Source organism: Anoplolepis gracilipes, chromosome 4 (assembly GCF_047496725.1).
Source record: "Anoplolepis gracilipes chromosome 4, ASM4749672v1, whole genome shotgun sequence".
NCBI classification, from domain to species: domain Eukaryota; kingdom Metazoa; phylum Arthropoda; class Insecta; order Hymenoptera; family Formicidae; genus Anoplolepis; species Anoplolepis gracilipes.
Window position 1 is genome coordinate 5,919,162 of NC_132973.1, and position 18,239 is coordinate 5,937,400.

At 34.0% G+C, this 18,239-nt stretch overlaps 2 protein-coding genes across 8 annotated transcripts in view; both read right to left on the bottom strand.

Moving 5' to 3' along the window:
- LOC140665017 (ras-specific guanine nucleotide-releasing factor 2) overlaps positions 1 to 9,201 on the bottom strand; it is a 55,159-nt gene extending 45,958 nt beyond the window's left edge. For 6 of the 7 annotated variants that reach the window (XM_072890679.1, XM_072890683.1, XM_072890682.1 and 3 more), the window contains exons 1-4: positions 8,548 to 9,201; positions 6,487 to 6,715; positions 4,329 to 4,459; positions 1,535 to 1,651 (exon numbers count right to left, since the gene is read on the bottom strand). In XM_072890679.1, the coding sequence (XP_072746780.1) occupies positions 1,535 to 1,651; positions 4,329 to 4,459; positions 6,487 to 6,514 (276 nt within the window). In that variant the 5' untranslated portion in view covers positions 6,515 to 6,715; positions 8,548 to 9,201. The remainder of the gene's footprint in view (positions 1 to 1,534; positions 1,652 to 4,328; positions 4,460 to 6,486; positions 6,716 to 8,547) is intronic. The other variant, XM_072890684.1, reaches the window with a different exon arrangement.
- Positions 9,202 to 11,128: 1,927 nt separating this feature from the next.
- On the bottom strand, positions 11,129 to 18,132 carry LOC140665463 (uncharacterized). Its single transcript, XM_072891618.1, has 17 exons — positions 17,408 to 18,132; positions 16,840 to 16,992; positions 16,449 to 16,761; positions 16,025 to 16,314; positions 15,824 to 15,928; positions 15,686 to 15,754; positions 15,387 to 15,536; positions 15,061 to 15,267; positions 14,154 to 14,559; positions 13,759 to 13,980; positions 13,280 to 13,694; positions 12,491 to 13,202; positions 12,142 to 12,399; positions 11,883 to 12,053; positions 11,487 to 11,797; positions 11,318 to 11,384; positions 11,129 to 11,237 (listed from the first exon to the last, which is right to left on the bottom strand). The coding sequence occupies exons 1-17, from the start codon at positions 17,615 to 17,617 to the stop codon at positions 11,169 to 11,171; spliced, it is 4,128 nt and encodes a 1,375-aa protein (XP_072747719.1). The 5' UTR covers positions 17,618 to 18,132; the 3' UTR covers positions 11,129 to 11,168.
- Positions 18,133 to 18,239: the final 107 nt, after the last annotated feature.

An 18,239-nucleotide genomic window follows, 5' to 3' on the forward strand; every position in this document is an offset into this window, starting at 1 on the left:
GCATCGAAGCGTCATTAAAAACAGATTTTAAAGCGAATTGAAAACTAAACCATATAAAATATAAATTCTACGAACCAGTGAAATATTCAGTATGCTTTGCAGTTCTCATCAACGATAATTGCGATACTAAACGAAGTCATGTCGTTAAAGCGACTGGAGTTACAGCCTCGCATTATTTTTCGCAGCAGGCGCGTGCAATCGATTTATCGGCCGCAACGAAAGTGGAAATAAGGAAAAAAACAGCTTCCTCCTTGTCTAGGAGACCAAAAGAAAATACTAAACGGCCGATATATCTTTAGAAAAAGTGGGAAAGCCAACGAGCATCACGTGACCTTTGCAGAAATCGATACGTTCTCTCTATCCCTATTATCTCACGCATCCACATATCGTCGATGAACCCCTTAATTACTCGGCGCATTTTGGATTTAGTTAGTCTCTCCTAAAGTTTGTATACACGAGAATTTGGCAAGGAATATTTCATCCACAGTAATAATTAAGGATTTGTGATGCTAAAAGTTTGCAAAACGATTAGACACACTGTTTTGCTTCCTGCGTTCATAAATTCAAAAGATTCACCGTACATTTTGCGTTAAATATAGTCGTCTGAGTCTCATCGATATCTTCAATATTTAAAATGGCATCTTTATATTAATTAAAAGGAATACGAAATTAAGTGACCGCATTTCGCGTTAATTATCGCATTTGTGTAGTAAAGAGAATATCAAATCGTGATATTCGAGAGTTTTTACGTTACAAATTGGAGTTAATTTTGTCGTATCGCTAAAAATCGCATATCGAAAAACCTGTGAAAACTTTTAAATGCGATATACAAATTGAATATCACGAAAAAGAAAACACACCAGGACTGACATCTCTTTCGAGTATTAGAAGCAGCAAATATACATTTTTAAATTAACACGTGCTTTTTTGTGCGTACAAATGACACACATTAGCCTTTGACATTAAATACATTATGATAAAGTAAAGATTTTTTAATTGTGTATTATATCCCTTTGAATACATCATCACACGAAAATGGCTAGAAATTACATTATTTTAAGTATTATTATATAATTTCGTGAAAATTTTTACAACATGATATTAATCATGTAGAAAAAAATAATTAAAATTTATATATATCAAACACTTTTTTTCTTCTTCACATATACAACCTATATATTGGAACACAATTTTTTCTTAGATTTTACTAAAATGTAATTGTTGCGATGTAACACTTCATGTCTGCGAAAGCTTAAAAGCATGGCATTTTACGAACTTTCGATAACTCGACGGTCATTGCGTATGCAATGCAATTCTTATTGACACATTTATAGCGCTAAAGTGGAACACACGTGTAACGTTGAAACGGAAGTGGAAGCGGGACACTCTCAATTTGCTAAAGTTCCCCATTTTCGTCACGTATAGGGGTTGAGGATGAGGGATAACTTCTTGCACCGGACTTTATAGTAGCGAATAACGGAAGTTGTTGCGTATACCGCCTAGCTAGCTTACACGCGCATACCGAGACACATACCTGTTTATCCGGCTCTTTGCCTTTGGCGGTGATGAGTCGATCGCAATAACAGCCTTCCAGCAGAACGACGCCACTGGGTCGTGAACAGTTCTCGCTCTCGTAATAGAATAGCAAATTCTGTAACAGACATCACATCCGCCTAGGATGAGCTCGCTTTTCTCGCGAGGAAAACGTGAGAAAATAAACAGCTGTAGTTTTTTTCTTATATTCTCTTTGTGGAAATATAATGATATCGTGATATTTATAATGTGCCATACCTGGGTAAGGCAATCGTATTACATCATTCCTACAATTTTCGTATGAAAATAAATTTAAATATTTTAACGATCGATATATAATTTAGGTATATGTTTTTAATTCAAGTATGCAGATTAAGTTTCTATTATTAAATTTTTGACATGTAATATTTCTAGCGTTAGAAGGCAGGAATATGCCCGACCATATTCAGACTGCTTCTACTGAAAGACTGCGGTCCTCAGACGCGGCATAAAATATTACACAAAGCAATCTTCCGTATACAGTAAGAAATTTCTATCAAAGGTATTTAGAAGTAATTAAATCTTAATTATTTAAAAATGCACACATACACACACACACACACACACACACACACGTATATCATACACACATAAAATTTATGTCATCACTTTATGGTTATATTGTGAACGCAATGCTTGTTAAAACTTAATGTAATTACATCTTTCATTTGAAATAATAGCTTGTAATGTTTGTAGCAACAGAAAGCAGAAGTTGCACATTACGCTCTTAACTACAAAATAATAATTTACACAAATTCACTTGCCATTATTAGAAAAGAATTGTATAAAATATTATTATCTGGTTTACGTTAAGCTAAATTGTGTTTGCGTTGTTGGTGGAAAATTCACGGAATGAATATCGCAATTCGACACATGCTCTCATATTTCACAAACCCAGTTACATTCCAGATAATACACTGAATGAAATTCACATCGCTGATAAGTAATACAATTCTAAAAGAATTTTTCTATTATCATAACAAGACGTTATCAACAAGATATCTAAAATTGTTGGATCGTCATTTTAAATAACTATTTATAATATCTAACAAAAATTCCATTCGCTTACTTTGTAACACATATCTTGACCAATTGCACCCAGATCGTGGTCCGGGTTTCAAATCGATCTGTGTGCCGGTAAATTTTGCAGAAAAGGTCGACTAAATTATTAAATGGGATGCTGTATATCTGTCGATAAAATAAAAAGTAATTTGTGACGATGACACTCAGGGTACGCAATAAAGTTTTATGAAATGAACTTCGTAAAGAAAAGAAGAGACTACACTCTCGAAGAAAAACCCCGGAGTACAAATCTTAGATTAATTTAACTTCTGTCTCGGAAGTGGCGTGTACATTTTTATCGCGTGCGACGAGAGTTTCATTTCTTTACTAGTTTTCTCCTTTTATAAGAATATGTAAGCGTTCTCGCATAAAGATCGATTACAACCGACCGAAGTTTTTGATCTTCCATAATTCAAGATAGGTGCATTAAGTATAACAAGCTTGAAAAGTGCATAAGAGAGCTCAAGTTCTATTATCCAATGACTCGACTGGAAAGTCTCGACAAAAGAGACACGATTATCGCGGGCCATGTAAAAGTTTCGACGAGTAACGAGCAAAAACGCAACTCTACCGCGCTTCGATAGCTTCGTTTTGACAAACTTTCTCAAATAACGAGGTATCGCAATTTATTAATTATTTCACTTTTTCCTGTTTTTTTCGATCGTATCGAAACAGAACAATGATATACTTCCTATATTTATTTGATCCTAGCTATATTATCTTGCGGTGTATAAGCTATCCTGGGCTTTTATAAGATACTAAAAGTAAGTGTGGAAATCCCAGGGTACTCGGTAGATTGTTTTTCTTCGAAACTAAAATTAGTTAAACGCTTGGATGATACGGTAATGTAACTTTTGTTGAAAAAGTTCAAACTCATTTGCGATGCGATGACACGACTCTCGTCTTTAATAGAATAATTACAAGTTTTGCGACTACACCATTGCCGTCATAATTGAGCAGCTTCATGATCGCAAAAACTATACGAGATGATTCACCTGTGACTTAAGGGATTATAAGAATGAAGGAAAAAAAAAACGGAAAAGGAAAGGATAGAGATGATCCAAATTCTTGGCATAAATACTTTCAGAATGACGAGGTATCTGTCGTAAACTTGTCGTAAACTCTTTTCTTAATTACATTAGTTGGTTAGCCCGAAATGCCGCGAGAGTTAATGAGGCCTTTTCGAAGTTTGTGACTATCACGAGGAAACAATATCCCCGTGAGCAGTAAAGAAATTTCCGCGAATCGCGAGGAAGGCGCGTGCTTTATACAAGTTTCCATAAACTTGAATACTATCGTTATTTTATTTTAATAGCTATTAATAGTTGGAAATATCACGTTGTTTTAAAGTAATGCCAACAAATAATGATAACTTCCCGTCAAGCAAACTTCCTGAGAAAAGTCTCTCGTAATTAATGTTGGAAAATTACAAATTTTATGCATTATAATTAAAATAATTTTTTTTGTAATTAATAAAAGATAAGAGGTATCTTCCGAGAAAAACATGAAGATAAATGTAAATTTAAATTCAAATTCAAATTCAAGTGTCAGATTCTCTCAAATTGAACACATGAATTATATTACTTTTTCTCTCTCCCTTTCCGTCTCGTTTTTTCTTCCTCTTCTTTTCTCTGCAGTGCAGATAAAAGTAAATCGTGCGCAATCTTTGACAACATAGCAAACAATTTACTGACCTGGTAGAGAACGAACCATCGTTGTTGCCATTTAGTGGAGTCAGCTGTCCGTTTGTGCAAATATCCCGACAGCGAATGATCGTAATGGGCTTTCTCCGAAAGCATGACTAGTTGAGCGTCATTTACCCTCACTGTAACACATCGCAGACACGTAACACGTGTGAATTAAAATCAACGTGTATATAGCAGCCACTCAAATTTAGGCAATAGATGCGCAAGTAATGCGGCGCACGCAATTGCGCGAATTTCCACAAACACTTTCACGAAATGAAATTTGCACGAAGGATTTGTGAATTTTTACCAAAATAAACTTTTTTTTGTCCACTTAAAAAAATATTTTGATATCAAAATTATTTTAATTGATCGCCTACTCTTTATAACATATATATGAGTGTTTGAAATGCATGTATAATATTTACCAGTTTTATACTACCTCGCGACTTTTGCGAGAATATATTAATCGTGCAAATAGAGATATATTGTATTTACAAATTCGGTATACAACACCGATATACATATACAAACACATTCGAATTGCAAAATTACATACAGGACATATCTACCGCGTTTACCGCACGATACATAATGCAATGTGCTGCATTACAATTATGCGTCGAACAGTTATACTATTCCAAAATAATAGTATTCAAAGTACAGAAGCGAATCTTGCTTATCGCGTCATATAAATGTAAATATTAATAATCCGCCGACGACAAGCGTGCTAGCAAACAATATTGTTCAAAGCCGCCGTTTGTTCGTACAATATAAATCAACGTCCAATAAATTACAAGATACTCGTAATTAAAAACGCACGTTAGAAGAAGAAGAAGCGTAGTGACAAATTTCGCGCAGACAATATAATTCTCGATTAAAAAATTACGTATTCTTGCATGTAATACAATCACGATCGAACGTGATATGTCAAAACTAATATTTGTATAGTCGCGATACCGAGATGCCGTTCAACGCGCACACTCTATCTCAGTTCATTTCCGAGATTTCAATCTCCAATGACGATCTGTGGTTCTCAGTTCAGTCAGTGCAAGAACAACTTTGGCTTAACTGTAGCTTCTGCAGAACGAAAACGCAAAAGTTGTCTGCTCGATCGACCAACACGTGTGTGACGTAAATTGTGAGAAGTCGTCGCGTCGCAATTCGCGGTTATAACGGTTCGTAAGTCGCAAACTTTCGTGATCGTACGTTAACTTTAACGCGGAGATACACGCGACTTTTAAGAAACTTTATTCCGCACGAATAAATCGAACTCGAAGTTTCTCACGGATAGGCGACGAAATTCGCAAATTTGCCCGCATACTTGCCGCATTGTCGTCGTGCGTTGCGCGAAAAATGGAGCGAAACATATGAAACACTATTAAAACCGATAGATGTCATATCTAATATACATATATCTCTAATATGAATAAAAAATCTAATTTCGATATTGTATGGAAAGGTATAAAACACTATCAAAACCAATAGATATTATATTATATCTAATATATATATCTTTAATATGAATAAAAACTCTCATCTCGATATTGCATGGAAAATTTTCTATGCAAATAATGAATTTGTATAAAACGAGAACAGTTCAATGAGTGGAAGCAAGCTTTTTTTAACGTAAATACCATAGTATCATTAAACTTTTTGGATATGCGCAATTTTAGTATAAATACTATTGTTCGTTGAAACAAGAAAACCAAAAAATTAGTCTATACCTTGTTTAATTTAGTATAATAATTTGGACCACTTTTTTCTTATATTAATTAAATAAATTTCCATTAATATTTACCATACTTTCCAACGTATATTTCTAAAATATTAATTTATAAATTGTGTTCGCATTTAAATTTCATTCTATAGTGATGTTATATATTCAAAATATCAATGATATACTTATAATAATGATCATCAAAGAATTATCTTTTAGATACATGAATTTATAAATAATATTTTTCCGCGAAATTTCAATTCCATTTATTAAATTAATATTAATTAATGTGCGTATTCAAAATAAATATTATAAAATAATAATCATGAAATCGAAAAAAAATACCTGCGAAAATCTAAATCTCTCTTATTTACCCTGCATTATTCATTATTTTATACACTATTTTATTAAGCGTAAAGCTGACAAAAAACATAAAATATATCTTACCAGTTTTTTGCATCTTGGGACTGAGCATGATCACAGATCATTAGCAGAAGGGTGTTTCCCTAATGTTGATCTTCACAGCGGTGATTGATTGTCCAGATTACCTTGTTTAGGTTTCAATAGTGTAGAAAATAACACCTTGTGTGCTAAAGTTAAGTGTCAAGGATGTATCTCGATCGGTTCCGAAGACACCAGCTTTTACGTGGATTTATCGAAAGCCACGATGTAGCATCTGCAAACATGAAAGAAAATTTCTTTGATAAGTAACGCAACTTTCGTGCGCGAGAGAATATGTATTAATAAAATTGTTATAGCTTCAAGCAGCAACCACCGTGTTCGCGACTGATAGAGATAAATCTTATTGGCAGATATTGATATTTGGTAATATGTTTATATTGTTACGAAAACATATTGACGTTCAATCCAGTTGTTTATTTTTATTAGAACATGTTATTGAGCTTCAACGAGGGGATGTTTTGATAATGTTAACTCGTATAAATCAGATAAATCATTAATTGAGTAAATATTATTATCAAGTCAATTCAACATAACCGAAATCATTCATATATCTAAATACATAACGAAAGTTTGCCATATGGTTGCCGCGATGTATTTACATAAATATGCTAAAACGCATTGGTGTAATAATGTCGTTTCACGGTAATTGAATCAAAACCGTATGAAATCAAAACTAATTTTCTAACTGCGTTTGCATTAATTCGAAATCTCGACATCGCTGATTTTCTGTTAGTCAACAGTTTATTTTATTATTTTTTTATAGAATTAATATTTGTAAAAAGTTTTAGTTACGTTAAAAACAAGTGTGAATGCTGCTAAAAGTAGAAAATTAAAGAGGTGACACACACGCGAATCTCGGAAATAAGATGTTAAACTATTTACGATGAAAATCGATATTCTCGAGTATTAATTTTAATGAAAGCACGAATCTAATGATAGCCGTCTTCCATTCCGATTGCTCTCAATCAAACTGATTGCGAATGTAACTTTGACGACTTGTGTACATATCTAAATATCACATATTAACCTTTATTATGAGCTATCAATCCGCGCATTAATTCGTCAATTGTACTATTATATTATATTAAGCTAAAATAAAATTAATTCGTAATTTTTGACAAAAAAAGATTGTTTCTGTGTGAAACGCCTAGAAACGCATTAATAAAAAGTATTATATTATCGCTTTATTAGGTATCGTTTTAAGCGTATAATTTGTAATATAAATAAAATATTCCCAATAATTCAAAAATTAATATGTAATTAACTCGATAATTAATTAAAACTGGTCAATGTTTTATAGTTTACAAGTACATTTATATCGTTATAATGAAAAAAGATTAAAATAAAAAAAGATTTGCAATCTGTTTACAAGAAATATTTGTGTGCTTACGTTATACGATAACTTTATTTAAAGCTTGTGAGCCACGCGTAGCGGAGTTTTCCGATACGCATAGCGATACGATCCATTTTTTTTTTATAACACTCGCCGTATGCATCGTTTTAAAAATATCCTCATTTTCCAATTATATAGTTAATTACTTCGTTTTGTATTTGTTTTATAATATTTGTTATTAAAATTGTAATTATTATACGTTTGCATTTACTCCAAAGTTATTAGAAAAGATAATCAATCAATTAATCATCTAATCTCGAAGTTAGGAAGCGAATAAGTGGAAAAAATGCAGCTCGTGTCTTTGTATAATTTAAATTTGCTTTTTCCTATCATTTACATTGCAAACGAACGGATTAACAATTTTTTCCCGTCGATATCTGAAAAAAAAATCATCAATCCTTCCAAGATATCGACAAAGATCCAAGACCAAAAACACAGAGAATTATTTAGCGAGAGGAATGAAATAGAAGAAAGACGACAGGCAGAAGAAAATCTTCCAGGACAGAGAATTTTCCAGAGATGGGAACGAGAGATCATTTTTGTTTCCTCCATAGAAATAATCAGTCTTCCAAAATTTCAATAGCGAAGAGTCGAGGGGAGAAAAAGAAGAGAGAGAAGAAAATTCAAAGTATCTCATATCTTTTTCACAATACCTGTTACTCCTGCGTGCGTATCTCGTCGCACGCGTCATTTGCCTCCTCCCTCCTTCTCATCCACCCTCTCTTCCGCCAGCTTCCGTCAAGTCTTCCGCGAGTGATCTCGCCTCGCCACCTGTTCGTGCCTACTCTCAAGACTGCATGCCGTATAACATCACCCTCTCTCTCAATCTCTCTCTCTCTCTCTCTCTCTCTCTCTCTCTCTCTCTCTTAATTTCTCTACTGAACTATTGAGATATATATATGTATATATTTCTCCTTCTCTCTCCTTTTCTTTTTTTTGCGGCCGCGAGGTCGCACCGGAGGAGAAGATCCACCGGGGCGCGTGTCACGATTTTTATCCGTTAGTTCTTCTTGTGAGGATTTCTCGTGATAGCGGTGACAACGATAAACAAACAGCTTTCGCAAACGTCGGGTTTTATTTCAGGCACAACCGGGACGTTGATATAGATGACGATGTTGGCGGAAACGACGTCCCGTAGTGACGGTCGGTGGTGACGGCACCCGACGCTCCTCTTCTCATGGTCGGAAGACGCGCCGACGACCTGCGATGTTGCGACGTTGGGGGTTGCGACGTGCCTGACGCGTGGGGACGACCGACCACCGACCGACAAGCTCCGTCCTCCGCTTATACCGCGACACGCGCGCGTCCACCGCCCCGCGAAAGGATCCCGGAGGCTGCGCCGGATGGGCCCGCAAGTGCGCAAGCTCGCAAATTCACCCTCGTACGCGCCTCGCCTTGTCGGCAATCCCTGAGAGCGAGAAAGAGAGAAAAAGGAGGAGGCAGAGAGGAAGGAGGAGAGAGAGAGAGAGAGAGAGAGATCTACCTGTGTTTGCCTGCGTACCTGCGTGGCCTTTGCAGAAGAGCCGTCTTGGATTTTCAACATCGCCAACACCCTCGTTGGCTAATTCAGGTTAAATCAAGCTGAATTGCCCAGACCATGGCAGTAGAAAGCGTTAATTTAGCAAAATGCTTTGAAAAACAGGAAACATACAAAACTTAAAATAGATGCATAGATAAGTAAACAAAAAAAAAATACAGGAAATGAGCAAAATATAAGTAAGATTATGATTGTATATTTGTATACGCGTGTATGTGTGTGTGCGCGCGGATATACAGGCAAAGATGCTGCGAGGGAAAACCCGCGACTGCGTGTGCCTTATCCGTGAAAATTAATAATGCATCGCCCCTTGACAAGGGCCACATTAACCATGACCCCGACTATCCGATGGAGTCAATCGTGGGAGTTAAAATTTTTTTTTTTTTTTTACATATTTATATAGGCCTTAGAAAGTATTAATAAAAGTAAAAATAAAAGAAAATATTTTAAATATTTAATTTAACAAATTATGTTAAATATTTAACAAATATGTTAAAAATTTAAATGTAACAAATTTTATTAAAAGCTATTGGGAAAAGAGTTATATATGTATATTTTATGTAAAAAAAAAAATATATAAATCGAGGACAACTTAAAATTTAAAAAAAAAAAGTAAGATTTTGATTTTTTTTATTTGCATCTCTCATGCTTGATTTTTCAATTTTTAATTGCTTATAATGTAACATAAAACAAAGTTGAAGGTTTGACATATTTGTTAAAGATTCTTGTTTTAAAAGAACCTATTATCAAACTTATTATTAATCTTTCTTTGTCATCAATGTTCGAAGCGCATCAATAATTGTTACAATATGTACCTAGATAAACGTTATGTAGATAAGGTAATAATGACGGGTGCAAAACGTAATTATGTAACGGGAGTTATGCGTAAACAGTCGCACAGTCCTCGCAAAGCGAAATTATAGATACGCCCTTTTGTTATAACCGGGTTATAATCGAGTTGTCGACGCAAACACTGGAATATCGCAACAGGCGCATATGCACCCGACGCTTCGTGCATTAGGAGCGACGGTAAACTCCTGCATGTTGTAAGAACAGAATGCAATTTACCGTCTTCGGATTTACGGAAACACGGCATATGTCACGCGTATGCGTGTATAAAGAAATATTTTCTCTTCAATGCCAAGTTGTTTTCGGAATGATCAAAGCATTTTATCAGTGCCCGTAACACAACTAGGGTATCATGCACCGCAGATTTGCATTACGGTGAAAGTTCAATTGTAAGTCCTGCATAGCCCAGTTTTTTTGTTCAACTTCCTCTTCTTTAGAATAAATGATCGTAAACACATTTTGTTACGAATATATGTTAAGTTGTTTAATTATATAGACACATTATTATTGGTAAAAAATTCGTTATAAGAATAGAGAAAGACTCTTTCTTGTTTTATATGTGTAGACATTTATTACAAAGTCCATTTTTTAAATACATGTTTCTTACGAATGATGTAACATGGATATAACTTTAATTAGACAAAGAGTAACAGCATACATAGGTAAAACGTTAAAAAAATTATATGTATACATATATACGAAGAAAAAAGTAAGTAAAAAGTAATATTCTCAATTGGATCTGATTTTATAAAGTACATAGTTAATATTTGTGCGCGCGGATAACGAAATAGAATAATAGTAAAAAAATGATAAAATATTTCGTGCTTTATATCCGTTTTGCGCTTGAAAATCTCTCTGTATTACGAAATACCATTTTATTCGCCGATATCAGCGAGCATTGTTCAATTTGTGATGTATGCTACATTGATAGATGAATTTCTCTCTCTGCCAATCAAGCTGCAACGTATTATTTCACATGTGGGTTCGAACGCAATAATATACGTAATGTTATAATTTAATAATTATCATGCACTTACGGTTCTGTCTATTGTAGGTTTAGACGATTCTATATTTTCTGTTTGTTTCTTCCCAACATCGGAAAATCTGAATTGTCATTGCAAAACGTATATATTATTAATAAGCTCTATTAAAATTAATATATGCACATGTATATGTTTAAATAAATTTATATACAAAATATATTACCTATGTTTCTGGGTGAAATCACGAGAATATAATTCTGTTATAGTAATTTCCTCATTATTTTCTGTATTCAGATTTTCGGAAATAATTTCATTTTTACTTGTTTTTCTATTTAAAGACAACCTATTCTCTCTCGTGTATTGCTTATGTAAAGTGAATTTATTATAAAACTTATGTTGTTCGGAATTATCCTGAGATTTATAATGATTCCTAGTCTCGGTATGTGTAATGTTTGATTCAGTATTCTCAGCTGCGTGTGAACTCAGAATATTGATTCGATTATGTAGTTCTGTCAGTTCCTTCAAATTCAGTGACTAAAAATGACGATTGATAAACCCATCAAAAATTATGTATTAATTAAATTATTAATTATTCATTGATTGTTGCATACACGCATACCTGTAACCAACTCTCCGCGTCAAACGGGTTTCTCTCGATTTTCATGATATCTTCGAATCTCATCTGCAATCTTTCAACGTTCTCGTTATGCCTCTTATGAAAAGCGTTCAAACTGCTGTCATATTTTTTCTTCAACAACGTCAATTTATTCTGATACTCTTCTACCTGGCACTGTTAGATCGAAATTACAGTATTTATAAGTTATTTTCTTTCTCGAAAGAAAAATGTTACAAAAAGAAAAAAATATTATAGTACGTACTTTAACTTTAGTTTGTAAATCGTTCTTTTCCTGCAACAGATAGGTAATGCACTCTTGAAGATTCTTTATTTCGTAATCCCTCAGCTTTACGTCATCTATCAAATTTTTAATTTCATGCAGTTTGTTCTCGTATTGTCCTTCGAGGAATCTTAGCTTGTGCACAGCATTCTCAGTATTACAATCTACTTCTTGAGCGATCGAAACTAATTCATCATGCGTGCCTTGACTTGTATAAAATTCACCATCTTGTTGACAAGACTTGAAGAAAATTCATTGTTCAGATTGACGTGATGTTAATTAAATAGTCATTGCAAAAAAAAAAGAAACAATAAAATTTATTTTTATTTACCTTATCAGTATATATTTTCGTCTGTTGCTTTTCTTTTTCATGTTCTAAAATTTCTTTATTTTGACATTGTTCAGGCACATTCTCTATCTCTTTGTCGTCTTCTTTCATTTCCGCTCGAAGGCGTATGATTTTCTCATAAATTTTTCCAGGAAGTGTGTCTAATATATTTTTCAAAGATTGTTTGATCATGTCTTCGTGTGTGTGCAACAATTGATCGTTAGTATTTTTAACAGTGTCTATATCAGTTTGCAATATCTCATTTCTCTGCGATAACGTTCGTAGTTCATTTTCGATATTCGCTGTGGAACTTTGACAACTCGCTATCTCGCTGCTCAGATAGTCCACTTTTGCCAATAGCTTCTCTTTATCCATGTCTAAATTCGACAGATTCGCCTGCAGGACATTTATCACGGCCATATTGTCGCTCTCTCTTCTCACTAATGAAATCGTGTCATTGCTCCGAGCTAGTTGAATTACAACTTTGCTCAACTGGTCGCTCAACGATTGATTCTCGTCTTGCAGTTTCACGATATCGCTCTGCTGTTGTGTTATCATGGCATTGTATCTGATGCTTTCATGCGTCAAAGCCATTCTATTCTTTTCATCCTTACATTCCAGATCCGCTATAATTTCATCGTTCTTAGAAATAATCTCGTTAGCTTGTGTAAGTTTACTTTGAAGATCATTATTCTTCATCTGCAGTTCTATCAATCTGCCGAATCGATAAATATCGATTTTAAAAAAGCTCGATCGAATATTTTTAATAATAAAAATAACAAAGATACTAACTTTTTTTTCATATCGTCCATATCATTTGTTTTCTCCTTCAACATATTGACGGTGTGCTGTAGGCCATCTATCTGTTGATTTAATTTGCGCATCTGTTCTCTCTGTGCTCTTAATTCCTCGTTTTGCGCGGTGTTCATATCGAGAAGATCAACGTTTTCGCTTTCTAACACGAGAAGATCTTTGTGCAGCCTCTCAATCTCCAAGTCTCTCTTATTTATTACAGCTTCCAACACCTTCTCCTTCTCCAACATTCTTTTCCTTATCTGCTCTTGAATCAAACAATCTCCTTCACCTCTCTGCAACATATGCTCTGCTACTTTTTGTTTTAATTTCGTAATCTCAAGATCTTTCTTTTGCAGCTCCTGCTGTTGCTTCGTAAACTCTTTAACGATCTGCACATGATAATCTCCGGCTCCTTAACGAATTTGTATAATTGTCAATGAAAACGTGTCACGAAGAAACTGCTTTATATGTTATACCTTGAAGAACTGTAGATATCTCGTGTATCTTGTTGATGGAGCGTTTGATATGCGTCGCGAGGGCATGATCGATTTCTTCGTACGAAATGACTTCGTTCAATTCCACCTTTTCCGATTCTTCGGAACACATCGCACTAGAGTCAATATCATCCGACTGAATCTGAACGTTAACTAATTCTTTCGATGAATGACAATCGCCGCAATTAGTCGACGTGGAGTCTTCTGTAATATCGAACCTTATTAGAATCTGTGCACAGGTATTACAGATTATCTATCAATACGCAATCGTATATCGATCCATATGTCAACATGTAATAAGATATAATCTGGGTTCAATGTCCGAATTATTTCCTATGCATGTCCTATTATTATTTAACTTATGCCTAGGAATATACCTGCAGCCGGCTGGATCGATCCGTGTCCGGTATCAAAATCTGTGTTTGTAATCTCGCTGACGGACTCTTGGCTGTAACAAGCCACATAAGCCTTTAAGTTATCTATTTCCCGCAGACGATTACGTCGTTCTAGTTTACACTCCTCCAACTCGGCTATGAACGCTTTTAAAGCGGACAACGCGCTCTGGACATCTAAGCAAGTATCGTGCTCGCACTTGGTGTACTCGCAAATCCCCTCATACGCTATCTTAGACTCGTCCAAATTGTTCAAACTATTTTTCAGCATGTTAGTCAGATTACCAACTTCCCGCTCCATGCAAATTAGCTGCATTTCGCACTGCGAGATCTTCTCGTTTTTGACCTGAATCTCATTTTTCAAGTTGGCCACTACATCATTCATCTCTACCTGATCGTGAACACAATTTTACTATGTATCTATTTATACACTTCTCCGTAAAATCAATTTAAGGTTTAGAATTAGAACTGATTATGATGCGTATCACAGGCATCTAGTAATCGATATAACATATATTATACCTAATTATTTTTACAAAACGCGATATTGTTAATCCTTTTATATATTTACTATATTTTATATATTGCTTGTAAAATTTATTTTTAGACCTGTGAAAAAAAAGAAAGTCTTTCATTAAAACATTATCTCTATATTTTCTTACAATCTCTTCTTTTTTTTTTGTATTTAAAACTGTAACTCTCTGTGTACCTTCAATAATCGATAAGTCTGTACAAATGATAAAATTTAATTATGTATATTTTTATAGCTTAAGGTAACGTGTGACGTACTGATTACGTACATTTTCAAAAAAAAAATCTATTTCCTGTTATTAATTGACTTGACATTAAAATTGTAAAAATATAATGTGATACACGAAACCAAATGACGCACCTCACGAGTATCGGCCGTAACAGACATTTGCTTTATCAACGTCAATAGTCGTTTTATTTCGTCTTCTCTGTCCGCCAACGTGCAACTTTGCTCACGATATTGCTTCTGAAGCATATCCCGCTCCCGCCAAACATTTTTCACTTGCTCTAAAGCAATACCGCAGCTTTCCGCCTCTTTTGATAAATGCTCCATCTCTTTCACCTTCCGCTAATTTATCAGAATTTTATATACATATTAATCGTTTTTTATACACATTAAATCGTAGTCGAATTCAATTTCTCTAAACGATTATATGACGTAATATATGCTACGTCTCACGTACTAACCGCAAGAGATTCGTTTTCTACGGAAAGTAATTCTGCTTGTTTAACTTCTTGTCTAAGTTTTTGGATTTCCTGCGATTGGATATAACAAACTTGACATTTTCTACCTAATTCCATCTTCAACTGATCCACCAGACACTCGGAAGAGGAAAGCTAAGTAGTGGGTGGATAGTATAAAACTTAGTTAAAAATAACGATAGTAAAAAAAAACAATAGTAAAATCTCAGTTAAAATAAACATGTATGATTATATAAAAAATAATTTGTATAAAAATTTTATTCGAGAAATACTATATATATTACTTTTACACTTAAATTTTCCACTTCGATATTCCGCTTGTCGTTTATTATTTTCAACTTTTCTTGCAAGATCTACGATATAAGATTTAAATAATTATACAAATTTTGAATTAACGTAGTTAACAATAAATATTGATTTACATTAAAATTACGTCTCAAAATATTTGCATTTTCGTCTTCTTCTTTTAACAATGTTTGTAAATGTTTATTCAATTCTCGTAGCTCTTCTAGCTCATCTTCCTTCATCTAAAAAGTAAAGATGAGTAAAGCTCTGTGTATAAATATATTTGTTACAAAATCTTGTTTTGATAAAAATTTCATTCAATCAATATTGTTTCGTACACCAAGTTCGTTCTTCAAAACGATAATTTCCGAATCTTTTTGAATAATTACTCCCTTATGATTTTTCTCACAAACTTCGGAATCCAAGTTTATTCTTAACTCGCTTTCAGACGTGGATACGCTTTCGGTACTTTCACAGTATTGACTAGAGGACGAGTCGACGTTAGATTGTCCATCGTAAACGTCATTTTTATACTTGTCCGTTTGTACACCTATTTCACAAACATCTTGCATCACTTGGGAGGATGCGTCAACATACTCGATACAAGTACTCGTTTGATCACTATACTCTGCAAAATTTATTACAATTCAAAGTGCAAAGTATAGATTACTCTTCAATTTTTAAAACTATTTCGTAAAAAGGATTAATTCTACATTTTAATCCTTATAAAATAACTTTTTATTACGAGTGAAATTTTTTTACCTCGCGCACATCTCGCTTCGGTTAATATATCACAAGATGTTACACGCGATACGAGATAAGTATTATTTTTCGATAATGGTTTCTCGTTCAAATTCTCTCTCAAAACGTGCGTATTAGTTAGTAAAAGATTGTGGATTCCTCCATCGTATCGAAATCTCCTGGGGTGAAAATACATCGATAGATACGTGTCGGAACGTTGCAAAGCAGCAATCTTATTTGCGTTAAATGATCCACGTCCTTCCTGAGAAAGCGGTCTTATTATAGCTTCAACTTTCATTTCTTCTGTCTCATTAATTACGGTGGCAACTTCGTCCTACAACGGAAAGGACTGTTGTCACTCGACTAGAAATAGCGCATTTTAACATGCGCTTAATTTATTCAAGAAGCTTACGAAATTTTCCAGATATTTCTGTTGTTCCGAAGTAAGTTTCAAGGATTTATATTTTCGCAGTTCTCGCCGCACAACGCGAAGCTCATTTTGAGCTTGAGCCGTAAGTCCTATCATGTTTTCCATTATCACATTAAATGGTATCACTCTTCCTGGCTGTATAAAAAGGAATGAGATAATACACGTTCTCTGTTTTTCTCTAACATGATTAATTTAATAAATATGCATGTATACTGAATATAATGCATATTGAATAATATGCTAAATAACATATGCATGCTGTAAATATCTAGAAATATAAACTCAGAATATAAATATAAAATATAAACATGAAATATAAACGTAAAATATAAATATGAAAGATAAATAAAAAGCATTTCACTTATTCTTTTCCATAATAAATAACAGTCCATATTTCAAAATTATTCATTTAAAAATTCCTGAATTTCTTATGTAGAAATAATTACGTTATATATATGTATTGTGTCTGTGTGTGTAAAGTATATTTATATCTAATAAATAACGCGGTTCGTATTCGGAAAGAATGAAGACATTCGCAATTAAAACAAACCGCAGGATCATGTTCGTTGAGCTCGCGAAAGTAACGCGTACTCTCTAAGGTGTTTGGACTCCAAGCTCGGACGTCCGTACACGAATTGTACAGCTTCAAACGACCTTCCGATCTTTTTTTCGGTAAGACGTAATCCCCATAAATCAAGGGTACACCACTGCTTGGTCTGCCCGCCAAAAAGATGCGCGGTCCATGCTCGGCGTAAGACATGCTGTTTGGTGTTTTAAATTCTTCTTACGATCGGATGTGTACAAGATTTTCGCCGCTCCCTTAAGCTTAATAAATGACCGTTAAGCGCCTAATTTTTACAAAAATCATGACCCATGTAAGGTTACAGATTTTGGTGTTGACTGTACCATATTTTATTTATACACCATAGTAACGGCAAAACGGGACGAGAAGACATTTCGGATTTCGATACGCAAGATAATTAGAGGAACATGGAATTTTATATGAAATTAGGTGAGTAAATAATAGGGTAAATTAGAAAATACAATAAAATATCTTTATTTTATAAGCTGCCATTAAGAATTACAGCGTTAATAAGTACTTTCGTCCTCGTAATGTATTAACTATCTCATTCATATTAAGAATTACACGACTATTGCGTAAAATATATCTCTAATTTCATCTCATGAAGACTAATTTAGCACTGGCATCCCTCCACATAACAACTACGGCTCAATAAAGCGCTAAGTACAGATGAAAAAGAAACTTCTTACAAATGTTCGCACTCTATTTGGTTAAGTACAAAAATGATCTCTCATTTAGAGCAACGATAATACATACAGATTAAATCTAAAATCATCTTAATCCTCTAAGTCATTCTTTC